This window comes from Gigantopelta aegis, chromosome 4 (assembly GCF_016097555.1).
Source record: "Gigantopelta aegis isolate Gae_Host chromosome 4, Gae_host_genome, whole genome shotgun sequence".
Taxonomy (NCBI): domain Eukaryota; kingdom Metazoa; phylum Mollusca; class Gastropoda; order Neomphalida; family Peltospiridae; genus Gigantopelta; species Gigantopelta aegis.
Window position 1 is genome coordinate 86,068,463 of NC_054702.1, and position 21,498 is coordinate 86,089,960.

A 21,498-nucleotide genomic window follows, 5' to 3' on the forward strand; every position below is an offset into this window, starting at 1 on the left:
TTTTACAGCATTATGTTGTATACCATATATCTTCACCTGTAAGTCGATCTCGGCTATAAGTCGAGTCCCTAATTTCAAGCCCTGAATTTTTTTTTTTATTGACCCGTTTATAAGTCGACCCATGAAAAACAATGTATAAATATTGATGTATTTCTTATTTTCATCACATGAGAACAATAATGTACAATATCTGAACAAAAGAAAATTATTTTACAAACTTTGTTTTTCACGTTTCGCAATAATATTCCAATCAAACTACATAGCATCAAAACGAAATATTCCCTTAGTAGAGAGTGAAAGCTGTTTGACTGTTACTGTATGGCACTGTACAGCATGGTTTTGTGCAAAGACAACAAATTTATTTATAAACACTGACAAAGATCATTACAATAAAACTGAAAGTACATGTATCACGTTTTGCCGCCATATTAATACTTGTAAGGAGGATAACTCTGGAAAGTACACTGGTTTTTGTACTAAATGATGTGTGTCCCTATTGCTCTAAAGAACTGCAGAGATCAGTCTATTTTAAGGGAAAGCTCAGTAATATTCATGAAGTTAATCACCGACAAAACATTGTTTGAACAACCATTAATGCCAGTGACCAGATTTCAAAATAAACAACAGGTAGTTAGTATTGTTTACATTTTTGCTATTAGTGATGACTGTTAGTTTAACTAAGTGGACTGTTGTCTTGGCATGTGAGTGAGATCGCATGCCTTTTCAAATAACCAAAACCGTTACAATGCCAAAAAAAATAGGTTATAAAAAAAAAAAAATGTGTCAAATTAACATATTTGAGTATAAATACAGGGCATACTTCAACAATAAAACTTGTGAAATAATCCCCAAAACGGTAATATTTGTGTGTGAATTTTTTTTACCCTCTTATAAGTCGACCCCCCCCCCCCCCCCAAGTTATAAAATAATTTTTGGGTGAAAACAATTCGACTTATAGGCGAAGATATACAGTAGATCATGTTTTGCTCTTTATTTTGAGAACACACATTGTTAAATTTATAATATAATCCTTTTTTTTTTTTAGTCAAGCTATTTGAGGTCATAGAGACAGAAAAGACACTTTATCTTGTCATGGAATATGCAAGTGGAGGTAAGTACTGCATGAGCACACTTGTTGTTTAATATTAGTTATTTTCAGACAACTTCCTCAAAGTTCATATATGCAGGGGTCTCATTATTATATTTAAAAAAGCAAAAGAAACTTTGAATAGTGTAATAGAATGATATTCTAAACCATCTTGTATAGATTGCAAACTGCTATTTTTGGTTTAGTTCTGTATCGGTGGGCTATTTCTCATTCCAGCCACTGCACCATGACTGGTATATCAAAGGCTGTACTGGTATATCAAAGGCCGTTGTATGTGCTATCCTGTCTATAGGATGGTGCATATAAAAAATCCCTTGCTACTAATGGAAAAATTTAACGGGTTTCCTCTTTAACCTTCTGACTACTGCAGGCGAGATATCTCGGCCGACGTCACGTCAGTCGATATACTGTACACTGTATACAGTGCATTCCCCAATTCATATTTCCCGCCGTTTTGCACACGACACTCACCGGAAACGGAAATATAATTTTCGGCAAGTATTTTCGCTTGACAACAATGGCGGCATGTCGCGGTAATTTTCAGGGATCGATAGCTGATTGTAACAGCTAATTTGATAATAAATTTGATCATTTTACCAACAACGAAAATTACTGAATATTGCAATATGAATCGTAGTTCGGGTTTAAAAAAAAATTCTGGTCAAAAAACCACTGTTATCGGGAATAATGGACATAAATACTGGATCTAAAATAATAAAAATTACAAAAAAAAGACACGAAAATAATACTTACCGATTCATATATGAACTTTATTTCATGTATTTATGAAACATTTAAGTGAATATATGTGAGTAAAAGTTATAAACTTGTACCCACTCAACAAGGTTTTTGTTAAAAATTAATCCAGTAGTCTAAAGGTTAAGACTATGTCAAAATTACCAAATGTTTGACATCCAATAGCCATTGATTAATAAATCAACGTATTCTAGTGGTGTTGTTAAACAAAATGAACAAACTTTTAAACTGTTTGTATTGGAGTAAATTTTGTGTATAGCTTTATCAAGAACTGTTACAGATCAAGTTTGAATTTTACGTTGATGTACTCATTGTTAATGGTGTATTTTTGTTTTAGGGGAAGTTTTCGATTATTTGGTTGCTCATGGTAGAATGAAAGAAAAGGAAGCCAGGGCCAAGTTCAGACAGGTTTGTGAAGTTGAATTGTATGGAAAATGAATGAAAATGAATTACCATGTTAGACAACCAGTAGCCGATAATTAATAAATAAATGTGCTTAAAACAAACTTTAACTGAGATTTGTAAATGACCACTTTATTCATCTTCAGTTTGTATCTTAATGTTTCTGTGGTGGCACATAGCCCATTGGTAAAGTGTTTGTCTGATGCATAATCATTATCTGTCAGTGAGTGCTTTGGCTATTTCTTGTTCTTACCAGTGTGCCATAAATGGTGTAACAAAGTTCATGGTATGTACTTTCAAGTTCGGGGTAGAGTGGTGGTGGTGGTGTATATAAAAGATCCCTTAATCAGGGATTCAGAAAGTACTCGCCTGCTCACCAAATGCGAGGAAAAATTAGAGAAGACAAGTTAAAAAATGCAACTACCAGACCAATAATCCATCTGTACATCCGTGTGTTAACTTTGTCTTGTCCGGACCATATCTTGCATACAGGACCATCAAACCTAACATGTAGGAACATCTTGGTATGGTGGTGTGTGGCATACTATTACTAGGTCACTGTGACCTACCTTTCACAGTCTACTACACATAACAGTAAATCCTTGTCCGGACCAGGATCGATCCCCGTTGGTGGCTTCATTGGGCTATTTCTCGTTCCAGCCAGTGCTCCACAACTGGTGTAACTGAGGCCATGGTATGTACTGTCCTGTCTGTGGGATGGTGCATATAAAAGATCCCTTGCTGCTAATCAAAAAGAGTAGCGTATAAAGTGGCGACAGCAGGTTTCCTCTTTATATCTGTGTGGTCTGATGCCATGTAACCATAAATAAAATGTGTTGAGTACGTTGTTAAATAAAACCTTTCCATCCTTGTCCGGACCATATCTTGCATGCAGGACCATCAAACCTCACATTTAGGAACAACTTGGGATGGCAGTTTGTTCCGTTCTATTACTAGGTCACTGTGACCTACTTTTCACTGTACTGCACATAACAACAAATCCTTGTCTGGACCATATCAATAAAGAGTGGTGGAAAGTGAGTTTCCTCTCACCTCAGTTATTTGTTCAATACCATATAACAGGAAGTAACAATGTGTTGAGTGCATCAGTGAAAAAACCCATTTCTTTCTTCTTATTCTTAAATGTTTCTATTTATTGATACAATGTGAAACCTGTCTTATAATACATTTTTTTTTCTTCCAGATTGTATCTTCAGTTCAGTATTGTCATCAAAAGCATATTGTACATAGAGACTTAAAAGTAAGTAGTTGATGTGTCAATGATTCCCCCGCCCCTGTATAAAATCAGATGTTAGTCACATGTTTTACTAGGGATATTTTTCATGCCAGTCATTAAAATGGTTTAAAAAGAAAAACCTTTTACTGTATGGACCTAACATTACAAATTGACTGTATAACTGGCAGTGGGTGGGTGATAATTGTATCACACAGGACCAAAGATGGCTAACAAAATTGTTTAATAGTACACATTATTCATTTGGTAAAATCCATCATTTCCTTAGCAATGTGAAATTTGCCAAAAACGATGTAGGGCTGAATTGACAAACCTGTTTTTGACTTGCACGCATGTAATGACATGCATTTGCATTAGAAAAATGGACTACATAAATTTGGCCCATAATGATGGTTATTTGGAATAAATATATACTACTATTGTTTTGACTCCTAATATTATTTTTATATATTTGTTTTACAGGCAGAAAATCTGTTGCTTGATGGAGATATGAACATAAAGATTGCTGATTTTGGTTTCAGTAATGAATTTGTTCCTGGCAATAAACTAGATACATTCTGTGGCAGTCCTCCATATGCAGCACCAGAGTTATTTCAAGGTAACAATTTAAGAATGTTAATAACCATGATCAGTATCATCTATAAGCAGTGATAATTATGTTCTAGGTATAAAATATTAATTGCTGTCGAAATACTTGGCTGTGGCTGTAAAGAGTTAGTTTTAGACTTTTAGAAATAATCTGGAGTACCTTGAATTCTTGGATATGACTTGTGGCGGAATATATAGACAAAACTACATATATGTAGTTTTGTATTTATTACATACCCTAAATTGGAAAAAAAATTCCAAATAATAATTTAGAAATTGTAACACTGATAGCTAATGACGGGGATTTCTAAATATACACCACTAGGACAGCTGTTTTACTACGCGGACCGAAGAACCACCAATTATTACACAAAGGAATATAGTTCTATTTAAACAATAAACAGAAATAAGAAAGAATGAGTGAAAAGTTACCTATAATTTTAATGATATTGTTTGAAATGCCTTTTAAAGACAATGTAATATCTAAAATTCACGAACAATATAATATTTAATTTGCTCGTAATACGTCAAAAAAACCTTCAGCTTGCCAGTTTTAACAACGAAGAAAAATTTCAAGAATTGTTCACTCAGTGTCTGAGTCGTCATCGGTGTGATTACTTTTATTGATGTTCATGGAATTATTTGTTGCTGAAAAGTTTAAGTTTATAATTAAATGTGCCTCCATAAATCATCGCTCCACTGAATAATCCGGTTGACAGTTCATTGAAGTTTTCTACGTGAGGAGACGGCATTGTTGCTAAAGTCGACGACAGTCACTTTTCGAACCCTTGTTTTGGCTTCATACACAATAAATATAGCATACCGTATATCGCTGTGTATTAGCCGACTACATGCATTAGCCGACCCCCTAGTTTCACCCTCCAAATCGGCTTTAAAATTATCGACCTTGTATATAAGCCGACCCCCCTATATAAAACTAACCAAGTCAGATGTCTGTGTGGTCTCTACAAAATGACAAAGTACATCTGCTTTCAAACGTCATTTGTCACAGCAAACTTATCCGGAAGCAGTAGCCGATTTCTATTTATAGAAACGGTGTCCGGTTAATTTATTTCTCGTAAAATATAAGTACCAAGATAGCGAAATATACCTAAACATTCTTGATTGCAGCCACACGTTAAAAACACAGTGACTGTTTGCATTGTTGATTGTGCTAATCGGTCTTTTCATTACTAGTCGGCTATACCCTACCATACCCAACCACCCGTGTCGATTAATCCCAAGCCGACAAACAAAACAAATGAAGCTGGAACAATTAACGTGTTCACCGGTTTAGTAAGCAGTTTTGTAATGACACGTGACCTGCGAAGTTTTCCGAAATTGTTTTGATCGGTCACCATTTATTGTTGTTTAAACAGATAAATATTACTAAATAACTTTTAAACACCAACATTTATTAAAGATGAACATATATATACAATTTTAATATCTTTTATTTGTAATAGCTTGTGTTAAAATGCAATATTAAACCTTTATGAAAGCGGAAATGCAGAGCACAATAATGACAATAGATCGAGTCGAGCCGTGACGTCACTATTCTAACTTTACATTTCCAATAAAATGTTGACTCCTTAGATAAGCCGACCCCAGCCTTTGACTTGATAAATTTTGTATCAAAAAGTCGGCTAATACACAGTGATATACGGTATCTTACCGTAATTTCACTAGAAATCCATATTTCGTAAAAGGTGCAATTTTTTAATCACAAGATTTTGTTCAAAGACATCCAGATGCATTAGTAATGTTAAGAAGAAAAAAAAATCAATAGCGATTTTACATTGGAATTTGTTCAAAAAGGAAACGTCGTGTACCCAGTTTATGGTTATTGTAAGGAGATGCAAAGTGATGTCATTGGAATACTGACGTCATTTAAATTCAAAATTAGTTGTATTATTACAATGCTGCGCCACATTAAAATAAAAACTAGTCTACTAACCTTGACCCCTGTCAAATTCCTATAACAAGCAGACAACGCTGTTTACAGGTCGGTACTTCTTTTTTTTTCTCATAATTCTGGACAAAATATTAATTTGAAGTTTTGAAAGATGAATGAAATAAAACGTACCTTTTGTCAAATATATCATATCACAAAATTACGGTTGGAGATGTTTTATTTATTGAAAAAGAATAAGAATTGTGTACGATGTAACGAAGCCAAAACAAGGGTCCAAAAAGTGACTGTCGTCGACCTTAACTATATCGTGGATTAAAAGCTCATTGGTTAGTAGTGTTCCTGTCTCAAGTTTTGGTATCGCGCTCATTAAATTGTAAATATTTGTCACCGTTTTTGTCTATTTTCAGTTCAAATTTTCCACAAAATAACATTTTAAACAAACCAAGCACAATCTTTGTTTACATATCGCGAAGGGCATTCCCGGTAACCATGTGCTATAAATAGTAGCGTGAATACGGTATAGTTCCGGCAGTTGAGTTGAATACGGAAAGTTGTATTCAATTCTTGTATTCAGAGCTGTATTTATATAGTAAGATTTAATGGGTATGTAATAAATGGTCATATGTAGTTCATACACTATGAAGTCATACACAGTAGAATTATTTTAAATTAGCAGAAAATAATAACATAACTACATTGAATTCAAGCCCTGGTACTTAGACTTGTACCTTTTTACTGTTGGCTAATTAATTTATTATTGTGAAGTTACGCTTCTTAGCATTCTGATTTAATAGTATATGTCAACCAGTACATTGAATGAATGTATGTTTTGTTAAATGTCTAAATTTATGTCCCATTAATTTTTCTTGTCGCTTGTTTTGTTTCCCAGGCAAGAAGTATGATGGTCCTGAAGTGGATGTGTGGAGTTTAGGTGTTATTTTGTATACGTTAGTCAGTGGATCTCTACCATTTGATGGCCAAAATTTAAAAGTAAGTATTAATTTGATCATTTATTTTTTAATTAATACTCGGTAACTATGGTAATCAAACCCAAGACAAACTGCATTCGTGTGGAAGTAAAAAAAAAAAAAGCTCATAAAATAACCATTTTACATAGAATACATTTATTTATTTCTGCTGTAATTTCTGATTGGCTAAATTTATTGGACTTGCCTGTAACATTCTTTGTGATAATTTAAGAAATAAGCTCCGTAGCAAGGTAAAGAAAAGTGCAATCCTAGACATGACAGTTGTTTTAAGAGTACAGATACTCTTGTTAGTTTCATCATGACTGGATGCATTAAGCACTCGATAAGTTAAAAGGCAAAAGTAGTCTCTGAGATTTCATTTTATTTTTACAGAAGTGTTAATGTCTGAATGTCGTTGCTCATGTTTCTTATATTTTGTTTGGTTTTCAGGAACTGCGTGAGCGGGTCTTGCGTGGAAAATACAGAATACCATTTTACATGTCTACGGACTGTGAAAACTTACTCAAGAAATTCTTAGTTTTAAACCCTCTTAAAAGGGCCTCTTTAGAGGTATGTATGTTGTTAATCTTTTTATTCATATCGGCCTGCGAGTTTAGCAGGATTCTATGCTTTTGCAAATCCCAGATTAGGGGGAGATGCAATTCCAAAATATCTGCATTACATAAATTTTTATGATTCTGGCTGGATCTTAAAAATAATGTCAAAATTCATTGCCTGAATACTGTGAAGTTGTTAAAAATAGAAAAAAACTTAATCAATTTTTTAATTTGTTTTCATATTTTCAGTACACTTTGTCATCTTGAAGTATCTATGGACATACTGTTTGTGCCTTCAACTCCAATTTAATTAAAGTTAATGACTAGCTAACACATAATAAAAGTTATCAATTACATGATGTATTACAAATCACCACGTCATCTTTGATAAATATTTAATACATCTTTTGAAAGGGAAGTTTTCTGTTTTATGGTTACCCCAAAATCATAGTCCTAAAGTTTCTATGCAAGGAAAGGATACGAAAGTCTATTTAACACCTCAACTCAAACTTTAGTATTTTCGACCTTCAAATTTGAAAGGTTGTTGCAATTGGCCTTTTGAGTCTGTCTAGAGCATTTTGAGCCAGTAATTTGTGTAAGAAATAATACAGAATTAAAAGCTAATAATTATTCCTTCAAATGATGGCAATAATATTCAGCGTAAAAAAAAACCTACCCCTGACTTCAAGCAATTGATACTGCAGCTAAGACAGTTGCTATAATTGCCATCATTAAATTTGAGCCCTCTTATTGTTTTAATCTTTTATTATTTTCCTTTGTTTGAACTTGCTTGTGTAGCACCTATGGTGAGCCGAAAATATTTACTACAGCAGTGGTCCATTTGTGTCCCCCTCTATTAACATTTTACATAATAGTTAAATTTTGTACATATAATTTGTAATCATGTATCTATCTTTTTGTGCTGGAGTGTCATTAAACACCCATTTGATTTTGCTCGGTTAATGTTAACATGAATAAATTTTTAACATTTTACATTCTAATTTTCCCATATATCATTTTTTCCAATTGCAGTTCAGAAACAACTTGTTTGTTTCGTTTCATTAGTCATCCCTTTGAGTTTTTTGGTTTTGTTTTAATGGAGCAGTTTTAGTCCTATGCAGATTCATTATTTATATTGCAGGAAAAATCATTATTACAAGAATAAACATATACAGAGGTGGCTAGTGACGGTGACCCAGTGTAACTATTGTCCCAAACTTAATGTCCATGTGTACTTTTCTTCCTTTTTTGTGCAACAGAACATTATGAAGGACAAGTGGATGAATATAGGTTATGAAGATGATGAACTAAACCCTTACATAGAACCACCTCCCGACATAAACGACCATATCAGAATAGGTAATTGTACTGCGAGCCCAACTGTTTACTGGGTAGCCGTAGCTAAGTGTCTGCTGTACACCATGTATGTGTTGTGCAATGGAAACAGAAGGATGTTGCATGATGCATGCGCTTCATGGTGGCTATGTGCTATTTTTGGATTGACAAGTATTAGCAAAAATATAATCATCCCCAAAATGTAAACAAAAACCCCATAGCACAACAAACCTACCACAGACTTTTTTTGTAAAGAAATCCATTGCACTTGTGGATATCTCAAGAAAAAAGACTGAACAAGTGAATTTCACTTCAGATCCTTCTGTTTTCAAAATTAGTTGATATTGTTTTGCTTTACTGAATGATATTTATTTTTTGATCAGACCATTATGAAAGACCGCTGGATCAATTCGTCGTATGAAGATAGAGAATTAAAGCCTTACAAAGAGCCTTCTAGAGATGAACTTGATCCCCAGCGGATAGGTAACAGGACTTGCTGGCTGCTGGACTATAACAGTAGCTGCCTATTATCAATACCTTTGGAAACAAGGATTCCTATATGACTGGCGTTCTGTTAATTTTCTATATATACTTGCTTTATATTTTTCAACTAAAGCATGGTTAGTTGTTAATTTCGTTGTGTTTTTAAATAAAAGCATAATGATTGATTCAAGTGAAGTAATTTTCCAAAAGTGAAGCAAGACTTGTTGCTTTATCAAATTAATATTTGAAGCAATCCCGTTTCAAATTCTTCAGCTATTTGATGAAATCAATCTTCTGATGTTATTTCATTTAAGAATTGTTTTTGTAGAAATAGGAAATAAAATTTAGGAGAACAAAATCATTTAAGAAATTAAAAATATGAATTAATCTGATTGCTTATTTTAACAATATTTGACACAGCTCTTAACACGCACATATTTTAGAAATTAATTTTGTATCATTCATTTTGTTACCTCAGAATGAAATTTCCATCCAATTATAAAGACCATAAGTAAAATTCAGATAAAAAAACAAAACATTCACTGTGGGAGATGGATGAGGTCTTGTGTGCTTGTACACCTGTACATTTTAGTTTTGTTTTCTGTGCAGAATCCTTGTTTTCTAGGTTTGATGTGCTTTTGCATAGTCGTGTGCTTCTGTCTTACTCTACCCAGCCTGCACAGGCAGGCCACTCCATCACCACAGCTCTACTAATGCCATATTTTGCTGTGTCTTAATACATAAATACATCCAACCCACTTGACTGGTGCTCACACTCAATTATTTAGATCATTTAGGATCCACTTCAGCATTCATTTTATGCATGTAACATTTCTGTGCATATTTAAAAAAACAAAATGTTTCTGTAAATTAAATAAGTGCAGTAGTTGATCAAAATTTATATCTCTTTACAAGTAGGAACCAACTAGTCTTCTTCACTTTATATAATAATGTAGATGCATAACATTATATTTCTATTATATGGATCATTTAATGTCTAATAGTTTTCATACTTCCCTTTCAACTAATATCTGTGAAATTGACAATATATTTATATGTGTAATTAGCACTGTGATTGTGTGTGGTTGCACTTAATATTGTGTTTTAAAAATAAAGTATGGTGAAAGTATTACATCTGTCTAAAATCAAAGATAGCAACCAGGATCTAGCTTTTAATTAGATATATTCAATTTGAAGAAGGAAGCTGGAAGTTGATATGGTTTCCCATCCATGTGTTAATTTTTCAGGTCAAAGATGACGGCCTAGCTATGGGTCAGATTTTCAACCTTTCCAAAATATACAGTTTATAAAGCTTTAGATATAGCTATCCTCTGATAGCCTGTGTGTGTTGATTTAAGAGCTTAGATGACTGCTGAGACATCTAATTGGTAAAATTACATGTGTTTCATTGACAGTTTTTTTTAGCTGCTATGCCTACTTTTTTTGTGTAAAGATGTTGGTAGATGTTAAATTTTTTAATATCATGCTCTGTATTTGATTGGAGTGTCCTGACAACAAGTGGGAATGCAGATTTTTGTTGGGGACCAGCCAGACTGTTTTTATATGCCCGTCTATGATGGGTCGTATTATGGTATGGCGTTGGCCTTACGTCCGTCTGTCCGTACATCCGTCTGTTAACTTTTTCTTGTTCGGACAATATCTTACATACAGATACATACAGGATCATCAAACCTCACATGTAGGAACAACATGAGATGGCGGTGTATCGTGTACTATTACTAGGTCACTGTGACCTACTTTTCACAGTCTACTGCACATAACAGTAAATCCTTGTCCAGACCATATGTTACATTCAGATGCATACAGGACCATCAAACCTCAGATGTAGGAACAACTTCAATCTAATCAAAATTAGCTCCACTATTACATGTGCATCTAACACCAGCCAGTTGGAGCTCATGTCCACCAATCAAAACCTTACTTGCAGAATCCTGCCAGTGATTTAAAAATAATTTGGAAACATTCCAAATTATCCTGAGGGTATACGATATGTTTCATGTGAATTACGAATGCCTTATTTAGACCAGTAGAACTAATTTTAATCGGATTGCTAACAACACTGCGTAGTCTCCAATGTCCACAATGTCCAGGTAACATTTCGTCTGTAAATAGTAATTTAAATATTGACCAATCACACTTCGCCTTTTATAACGTTATTTGGGAGCATACAAATTCTAAAAATATCGGGTGAGTCTATTTTAGTGGCCGCAGTACAGCGAACCATACCAATACGTACGGGGTGGGTTATCAGTCTTCAATTTTACATTAAAAATTATTTATTTATTTATAAAAAAAAACCCTAACTAAATCAGTCTTCAGTTTTACATTACAAATTATTTAGTTTATAAAACAAAACATGTTTTAAGGCATTCATAATTCACACGAAACATGTCGTATACCCTCAGGATAATTCGGAATGTTTTCAAATTATTTTTAAATCACTGGCAGGATTCTGCAAGTAAGGTTTTGATTGGTGGACATGAGCTCCAACTGGCTGGTGTTAGATCCATATGTAATAGTGGAGCTAATTTTAATTAGATTGGAACAAACTCCTGAAGGCGTATCATGTACCTCGCCGGTACTTATGTTGCTAGGACTGATCATTTAGTAAATTTTACAGTAACATTAAATAGGTTTTGCAAGGCTCACCCTGATCACTGTCAAATTAGCCAAATGCTAATTTTTATACAAAGTGGTTTAAACAGTTGGACATGACTAATACAATAGTTTTTAAATTAACCATACTTTTCAAGGAAATACTATACATATCTGAAAATGGGCAAAACCAAAATTTGTTCCAGAGTGAGCCATGGTTTTGACACAGAACTGTATAACAATATATGAACAAAATAATCATTTGTGCTATTTATGGAGGCCTACTTTGTCTCTCTTGTAGATTTTTCTTTTGAGTTCATTAAAACTTGAAACTTTTTTTTGAACTAAAATTGATTGTATGTAGTATTCAAGTTAGCTGCCTGGCAGTCAACTAACAACTTGAATGAATCTGTATTATTCTGTGCTTTCTTATTTGTCTGCCTAGTCAACTGCTAGCCTCATTTTTTCAGTTAGCTGAATGGTTTGGAACCGTGCTGTTTCCTACAACTGTTAATGTTTATTTCAATCTAATTGGTCCATTTGCATTTCAGAAATCATGGTCAACATGGGGTACAACAGGAAAGACATAGAGGAGTCATTAAGACTACAAAAGTATGATGATATCCAAGCATGTTACCTCTTGCTAGGCAGGAGAACATCTGATGTGAGTTATACAATTTTTTTATATTTTTTAGATAATCAAAATGTTTATACATACCAGGCCTCTGAAAATTGTGAAAACAATTGTTTCATTCACACATCGTTCATGTAAATCTTAATTTAGCGTAACCTATTTTCTGTTCGCGCTTTAAGCTTAGCACATTATTTACATGGACAACAGGTTACACAAAAAGAAAATGGGTTACCTGAATTTATTTTTAACTAACCCATAAATGGCTTACGCAAATATTCAGTTATCAGAGGCCTGCATACTCAGAAAACAAACATAATCAACTTGTTATTTTCAGAGCTCTTTCCTTTAGTTATTTTGTTAACCAAGCTTTTTTCTAATCCTTAAATGTCTGTTGTGCTTGTATTTGAGCAAAACATTTCTAAATGTCCCTTTGTACAGGAAGGTTGTTTTGGTTCAGTACTGTCATTAACAGCTGTTATAGAGTTGTCAATATTCAGAAATGCATTTCAAGTTATTTTAATCTAATTAACCATAACATTTCATTGGTTTTGAGGTAAAATATTTTTTGTTAATCAGGCATCGAAATAAGTTGAGAACGGAAGTTCAGGTTACTGGGAGGTTACCACATGTTTCGTACTTGACATACTGACGCCATATAACCGTAAATGAAATGTGTTGAGTGCGTCGTTAAATAAAACATTTCCTTCCTTCCTTTCGTACTTGACAAAAATTTCAATGTAACGGTAGTTTCGTTTCCGAACGTAAACCAAGCAATGCATTCCAGACTTCTGTGTTTCATTTTCTCGTAAGGAATTGCATCGATGTTCGTGCGCAGTTGTAAGTAATTGTAGTCATTCCACGTTTAAGCAGCGTCCACTGGATGAGTTTACTTCCGCGTTTCGTTTTCTCGTATGAAATTTCACCGATGTCCATGCACACTTGTGCAGTTGCAAAGCAATTTCGGTAATCTGCATTTAAGCAGCGCCCACTAGATAAATTTACTTCAGGATTTTGTTTTTCGTACCGATGTTCATATAGTTGTGGTAACCTATAGGTTACTAGGCTATATTTTGTGGTAACCTGTAAATGGGTTACCAGAAACGATGCTTATTTTGATGCCTGGTTAATTTGGGCACAACGTTTATAAACTTGACTTTAATGCAATCTCGAGCCCTGGTGTCTGCTATGGGCCATGTATTTTGTTGTATACTACTCAAAAGAATTTAAGGGTCAGACGATATTTTCGACATTATTTTCTGAATGTCAATTATATTAGCTAGACCATAATGTCACGCATGGTATTGTTCCATTTTGACGAAAGTGGGTCTAAGCAACCCATAAATGAATTAAAATCCACTGTCATTGACACTGTCGACTAGTTCTAATGGCGAAAACATGCTTACAATTGCACGTAAATTAGGGCGAAAGCGAAAGGTCTGCTAAGTGCCCATAACTTGCTTTTTCACAAAGCGCTTCATTTGCACGCTTTGCATGTGTATTCCATGTTCCCAATGCTGAATTTCCGTATAATTGGAGCTTGCGTTCGTGTACGGTGCACACTCCAAATTCGACAATGGTATGACGTCAACTGACTATCGAAGATCGAGGAAAGGCTATTGCTTGGCTTCAGGATGGCAATACGCAAAGAAAAGTTGCTCTGAGTCTTGGTGTCAGTCAGAGTGTCGTTGGCCGACTGTGGCAACGGTACCAAGCAACGAATTCTGTTCGAAATCGTCCACGTTCGGGAAGACCCTGAAGCACTACAAATAGAGAGGACCGCTACATCACCAATATGGCTCTACGTCAACGCACAACCACTGCACGCCGATTACGTGACAATCTGCGGACTGCGACTGGAACTCGAGTGTTTGATCAAACCATACGCAATCGTCTGAGAGCCAATAATCTACGCTGCCGTCGCCAGGCTGTTCGACCACCACTCCTACCACGTCACAGAACGGCCAGACGTCACTGGTGCACACTTCATCTGCGGTGGCAACGTGTTCAGTGGGGTCGAGTGATGTTCACTGATGAGTCCAGGTTTAGTCTCCAGTTCAACGACGGTCGGGTTTGTGTCTACAGACGTACTGGGGAGCGCTTCGCTGACGTTAACGTTAGACAACGTCACCGGTTTGGTGGTGGCAGTGTCATGGTGTGGGGCGGCATCTCTACCCACCACAGGACTCCCCTCTATGTGGTGGATGGCAATTTTAATGGAATCCGCTATCTGAATGAGATTTTCCGGCCGGGGCAGTTCTGCAGGATAACAATGCCAGACCCCACCGCGCCAGGGTGGTAACGGGCTTTCTCAGACAACAAGGTATCGCCAGGATAGATTGGCCAGCATATTCGCCTGACTTGGCCCCAATAGAGACGCCTGGGACGAATTAGGCAGGAGAGTTCGGGACAACCATGCCCCTCCGGCCAACCTTCATGATCTGGGTCAACTTCTTATGGCAGAGTGGCAGGCCATTCCCCAAGAGTTCTTCAGACGTCTGATCAACAGCATGAGGCAACGATGTGTCGAGTGTATTCGCGCCAGGGGTGGATTCACACACTATTAAACGAATGTTCTAATGTGTAAAATCCATGTTTGACAACCTTCAACTTTGACAGCATGTCATGTGACTTTCTTGTATACAGTGACGTTTATTTGTGGTCTTTTGTAAATATGGAACAATAAATTAAATTTTTGGTGTAGTTTACATCATCAATCTAATACACTCTGAAACTTATTTGGTTATAAATTTTTGACCCTTAAATTCTTTTGAGTAGTATATATATAATGTGAAAAAGTGGGGAAAAAATCACAGTGAATATTTGTTAAGTATTATGTTGTGATTCGCTAAGCAAGTTTCATATATTGCTACACCATTCTAAAACATTAAGGAGTACTTACAAATCATTTTGAAAACTAATTTCTTCCTACATCAGACGTCCCCTTGTATCCTTTCTGATGAACAATAATCACAAAAGTTTGAATTTTTATATTGATGTTTATCATCAATTTATTCTTTTATTTACCATTGTTTGACACCCAATAGCCAATATCTTTTTAGTACTGGGATTTCATTAAACAGTCATTTATTAATTCATTTAAAAATAGCATTTAGCTGGTTTAGTGCTTGGTTTGGCCTCATTTTTGTATGATATACTTTATTATTTACCTCCAAAAATACTTCTTTATTATGTATTTGTCTAATTAATTTATAATGGTTATTTATTGTGTTTCAGTTGGAAGGCAGTGATAGGTCTGGAAGCAATTTGTCTTTACGACAATTGACGTTAACCCCAAGTCGTCCTCATGGTGATAATGCAAATCAGTCTCCAAACAAGGTGACACGTAGCCAGTCGGCTACAAGTGGCGCGACTCAAAAAATCCGTCGCTTCAGTCATGGTGGAGAGAACAACGGTAGTAATAAACGTTGGTGTTACAGTGATTGGCCTTCACTATTTTTATTTTTTTGTTTTGCACTTACTGATCCCATTTATAAGATGCACAATTTTTAAATGTTTTATTCATGATAACTTTGTTTAACACTGCGGTCTCGCCAAAAATATCTCACCACCCAATTCTGTATTAAATCATTTACTAAATAACACTGACTTAATATAATATTGGATTCAGGTGGTTGGTTATTAGTCCTCTTAATGGTTCAACAATAGTCTATCTGTCTCACATAGTTTTTCAGTCTCTTTAATTCTTCAAGATATTGAACTAAAATTTTGTGTGTAGCTTTTTTTACTTTTTGTAGCCCATTGACACCATTGTTGGGGATGGGGGTGATTCGACAACCACACCCCCCCCCCCCCCCAAAAAAAAAAACAAACAACAAACAAACAAAAACCCAACAAAAACCACCACTGCAATTTATTAAAACTCAAGTGTTTTCACCATCAACTGCTTTGAGTAAGTATCATTGCCATTTTTTTCCAGAACATTGTACAACTGAAGAGATGGAAAGTAAGATTATCAAACTAGCTAATAATGGCTAGCTCTATTTTTATATGACCAAGGTTGAAATAGAAACCAATATATATTGCATCATGAAAATAAACTGAATGTGGATGATCTGTTTTAAATGCTTGAACATTAAAAATACACTTGAGACTGCGGCTTTGAAGAACAAAGTTTATTTAAATTTTTCAAAATATTGTAAAATTACAACACTATGCAAAATATATCCTTAAGATATTTTATTAAAATGTTAAATTGTGCATTCGGTCATACATAATTTTATTGTCACGTTAAATTGTGCATCTTTTAGTACCAGTATTTATTAATATGTGCATGACTGCTGTTTGTATGCGAGTAAAATATAGGGGCTGACAAGTATTTGTGTTGCTATTTTTAACAAAACAAAGTTTCCAATTAAATTGAATAACATTTTATAGGACTATGTGTTTTGCAGTGTATTAAATATATAATTTGTTAAAATCAAACATTATTTTGGAATTGGTAGTAGCAAGCTTGACAGTAAAACAACCTGTAAAGATTTACCTTAAAATTGTGTCATGTGGGATAGGTCATGGTATCAGTCACTTTTGATGTACTTTTTTTTCTTGTCCCCAATGGTGTATATCAAAGCTGTGGTATGTACTGTCTTGTATTGGAAGTACATACAAGAGATTCCTTCTGCTTTTCGGTAGATGTAGCCGTTTTCATGGCAACAGGTTTTCTCTTTGTCTTGACTAACCATATAATAACCATATGTTGGACCCTAAATAGCTGTAATTAAAACATTCTACGGTAGTGTCAAACAAATATTCTTTTCCTTACCTCTGTCTTGCTAAATGTAGGTAACAGGAACTTCACCACAGATAAATATTATTGGGTTTATCTTCTAAAAACAAAATTGGCCAGTCTGCACTGCATATAAGATAATTTGTAAACCCATCATAACGTCTTAAATGCCAGATGGTGCCAAGCTTACAAAAGATTAATATCTAGGCTTTGCTAAAATCTTGAGAATATTCTTTTAAAGTTTATATTAACAAGACGAAATGTACAGGGAACTCTTATCTGTTAGTATATTAAGTAAAACATGCTGGATTATGGTCTGTTCTGTTCTGTTCTTTTCTGTTCTGAATACACCATACAGTTTGAATGGTTTAGTGGATTTGCTGTGTTTAACCTTTGGTTAAATATTTAGGTTTTTAAAAAATGTGAATGCATGTCTACCGCAGCTTTTAATACTTACAACTTTACCCCATATTTTGTTATACTGCATTGAACTTCAGTAATATAATAAATGTGAATTCATGTCTACCACAGCTTTTAATACTTAAAACTTTACCCCATATTTTGTTATACTGCATTGAACTTTAGTAATATTAATAATCTATGTTTTTAAATGATACACATTTAATAAGTATAATATTTATACATATTTTAAATATTAACATGTATTATTTGAAATGTTGATAGTTTGTTTGTGTACAGCATTGTTTATGTGTAATATATCAAAATAAAACTTAAACTTTGATTTATAATTCACAGAAGTTGTAACTAAACAAATTCATTTTTAGTTTTGTACACAAGTTAGAACTTAAAATATGCATTTAATTTATGTACTGTGATTGTTCTTAGATTCAACAGGATTTTCCCGAATCTATCATATATAATTCATGTACTGTGATTGCTTTGCTTAGGTTCAACAGGGTCTTCCCAATCTCAGTCATCAGCTCATCCCTCTAGACGGCAAAACACCATAGATCATTCGGCGCCAGCTACAAAAGAAAGCACATTAACAGCAAGAATGAAAACACCATCTGGTGGTTCAATAACGTCTGATTCTCCAAAGGTAGTTGTAACCTTTGTCCATGACAACTGTCAGAGACTGCTAGTAAAGAAAGGCTTAATGCCACTGCATTGAAAACTATGAAAACAAATATGTTGATGAAATTGTTATTTAGGAGATTACCAAAAAGAGTACAGTTTATGCACTCATAAAAATATTGATAATTGTGAAATAAAATTTATAGTACTTTTGTTTGAATGGTATTGTCTACAAGCAAGTGTAGAAGTTACATTACTTAAGAATGTGGAAATTTTATGATTAAGTATCCCAAATGAAATCTGCTTTAATGTTTATTCTTGTCAAGATTTAAAATTTTATTAAAAATATTTTTTCTTTTAATATATATATATATTTAATTGTCTAAAAAATATTTTTTATTAGTCATCTTTGTTCAGGACTGAACTTATCATCCTGGCATATATATATATATATATATATATATATATTTACTTAATTGTTCAGATTAAATCTATCTGAGTTTATTGATTTGTAAAGCTTGAAGTAGGTATGACAAAGTTTGACGTCACTTTGCGCTGCATATCTGCCACCAGCTTAAATGACTCACTTTTCAACACAAATATTACAGCTTCCCAATAAAATACAGTGATATTAAATACATGTACATACACAGCGTTTTATCGTCTTTCCAGCTGATATAATTATTTAATTTGTAATTCGGTTAAAACTACACCAATAACGATTTTCAAGAGAGCTCTGTCAATGACGTCGCGTAAAAAGTATGACGTCGCGGCCATTTTTACAGCTGATAGGGTCACATGATATTTTGTCTTAATGTGGCGTCTGACGTCAATGGCTTCTTTTAGAACTGTTTTGAGGTATTTAAGACGTGGCTCATTATAGAGAAAGGTCGATTTTGTCACTGATAACGAAATGTGATATTTTAAATGTACTTTGAAAAACACTGAACTTCGTGAGACGGATTTCCGTCGTCAGAGAAATTGTGGAAATTATTTTTTCAGTCAGGTTTTTTTTTTTTAAATGAAAATCACTTCGGCCGTTTTCGGTTTCCGTAATGTCAACCCGATTGCTTCGGACGTTTTCTTCGCCCCACTGACCCCCTTTAGGGACCCATCCCAGGGTATAAACTACTATACATTTTGGGGCTGGTGAACGGCCCCATTCCCCTAACGTAAATTCCCAATCCAATATCAAACTTTTCCCCAATTAGACCATTCGACCCAACAGTTTCCCAATAAAGATTCCCAAAGTTGCTCTTATCGTGGACACTTGAACTCATAAAAATGTTTACAAATTTAGCTAATTGTATATTTAAAAAACAAATGACATCGACATTGGTTTTCCGATCGATTATGAACACGTGACGAACAACTCAGACCTAGATATACAAATTAGGTGTATCCTGTTTTGATACAGTCTGTTGTATCGTAGTTTTTAGTAATATTGCCTACATTGTCTGATATAATATATTTTTGGTAGAAGAATATAACTTTTTGTTTTAATCCATCCATTTGCGTTAACACATATTTGGGATCTATCGCATCACGTCCAACCCTAGTGGTATATGGGCACGTTAAATTGTTATCTATCTATCTATCTATCCAATCCGCTATTTACGGATGTAGAAAGTAAAAGTATTGACTTAATGTGCATCCTGCACTACCATTTGCTGTGCTATTTTAAGCAGACAATCTTATTTTGTAAAAAGGTGTGTACATATGTTTCGTACTTTTTTTCCCCAGATATTTTATTATTATTATTTTAAAAAAAATTAAAATCATGTTTGGTACGGTTTTTGTAATTAAACCCCCCTAAAAAAAAACCTGTTACTACAGTAGTTGTAAATTAAGTGGAAAAAACCCCCTAATTTAAATGTGCTACTCACTCCCTTTGAAGTAATGGCCGTACCCGATGTCACACCATGTGACGAACAGCACGTGCGAGTTTGAACACTGTTACAATGTAATAGTTCTGCTGGGAGATTATTAGATTGCGTATTATAGATATTGAGACTTAATAAAATTGATCCGGTGAAAAATTAACATTTACCGACCAGCGGTATGTTACTTCTTTATTATTTATGATTGAATAATGGGGTCATTCGAGAACTACTCAACGTGCACTAAGGAGAGTAGGAATTATGGGATGTGTGACAAAACGTAATTGGGGGGGGGGGGGTGTTACTGTACAACGTAATGTTAATTAATAAAGTATGCAACCAGTTATTGCCGTTTTATTTTAACATATATGTATTACTAAAGACCCCAAAGTAAAATATGACATGGTCACAAAATGTTACACAAGCGAGAGGGGTATTAAAACTGCAAGATTTTGCGTTACGTATTTGTTAAATGGACACAAAGATCAACAAAGGACTATTCAACGTTAGCGTAATGCAGTATCAGACATTGGCTTTTACCCCATATTTTAACGACCATAATGAATTTGCAATAAGACTATGGCAACCCGATGTAAATGTATTTCAATATTTGATTTGCCGTCCATTAGCTGGCGGTCAAGCCTAAATAAATAATATCAAGTAATAATGCAAACTTTAAAAAAAAATTCCGTAGCTTGTGAAAGAACACCCCAGCAAATGTCAGCCTAATAGGACTATTTTTATTAATATAGGTTCACTGCAGGACCCATCAATTAATGTTTTTGTCCAATAAAAAAAATAATAACAGGGTTTGGGTTGGGAGAAATACATGTTTAAAGTGGACTACAATTGTCATGTAAAACACTACCATTTTGAATGGTGATATAATCATGGCACTGACATCCGCCATCTAAACCCCCAACCAGGGCAATGCCCTGTACCTTGAAATTTCAGTCACAACATTTTACTTTTGTTAACAGCCATGCAAATGGATTTTGAATATATTTCTATACTTCGGCACATCGAGTTAACATATTCAGTTGTTAAATTGAACCTGTTTCTATGTTTCAAGTCATTTCACCCTAGCGCATTTGAGTGCAAGGCGTCCTAACTGGGGTTGTCTCAGCAGTCATGGTGGCAGCCATTTTATCAATCCCATAATGCATCGCTTCAGGCACTGCCTAGTGTGTTACATGTGTTTTAGTTTTTAAAAATAAATATC

General features: G+C 34.4%; 1 protein-coding gene across 7 annotated transcripts in view; it reads left to right on the forward strand.

Moving 5' to 3' along the window:
* LOC121371289 (MAP/microtubule affinity-regulating kinase 3-like) overlaps positions 1–21,498 on the forward strand; it is a 51,887-nt gene that overhangs the window by 9,489 nt on the left and 20,900 nt on the right. For 4 of the 7 annotated variants that reach the window (XM_041497073.1, XM_041497076.1, XM_041497077.1 and 1 more), the window contains exons 5-14: positions 1,046–1,111; positions 2,202–2,272; positions 3,471–3,527; positions 3,984–4,119; positions 6,914–7,014; positions 7,443–7,562; positions 8,809–8,908; positions 12,535–12,647; positions 15,852–16,041; positions 18,270–18,421. In XM_041497073.1, coding sequence (XP_041353007.1) covers positions 1,046–1,111; positions 2,202–2,272; positions 3,471–3,527; positions 3,984–4,119; positions 6,914–7,014; positions 7,443–7,562; positions 8,809–8,908; positions 12,535–12,647; positions 15,852–16,041; positions 18,270–18,421 — 1,106 coding nt within the window. Of the gene's footprint in view, positions 1–1,045; positions 1,112–2,201; positions 2,273–3,470; positions 3,528–3,983; positions 4,120–6,913; positions 7,015–7,442; positions 7,563–8,808; positions 8,909–9,267; positions 9,368–12,534; positions 12,648–15,851; positions 16,042–18,269; positions 18,422–21,498 lie in introns of all 7 variants that reach the window. The other 3 variants (XM_041497074.1, XM_041497079.1, XM_041497075.1) reach the window with 2 other exon arrangements.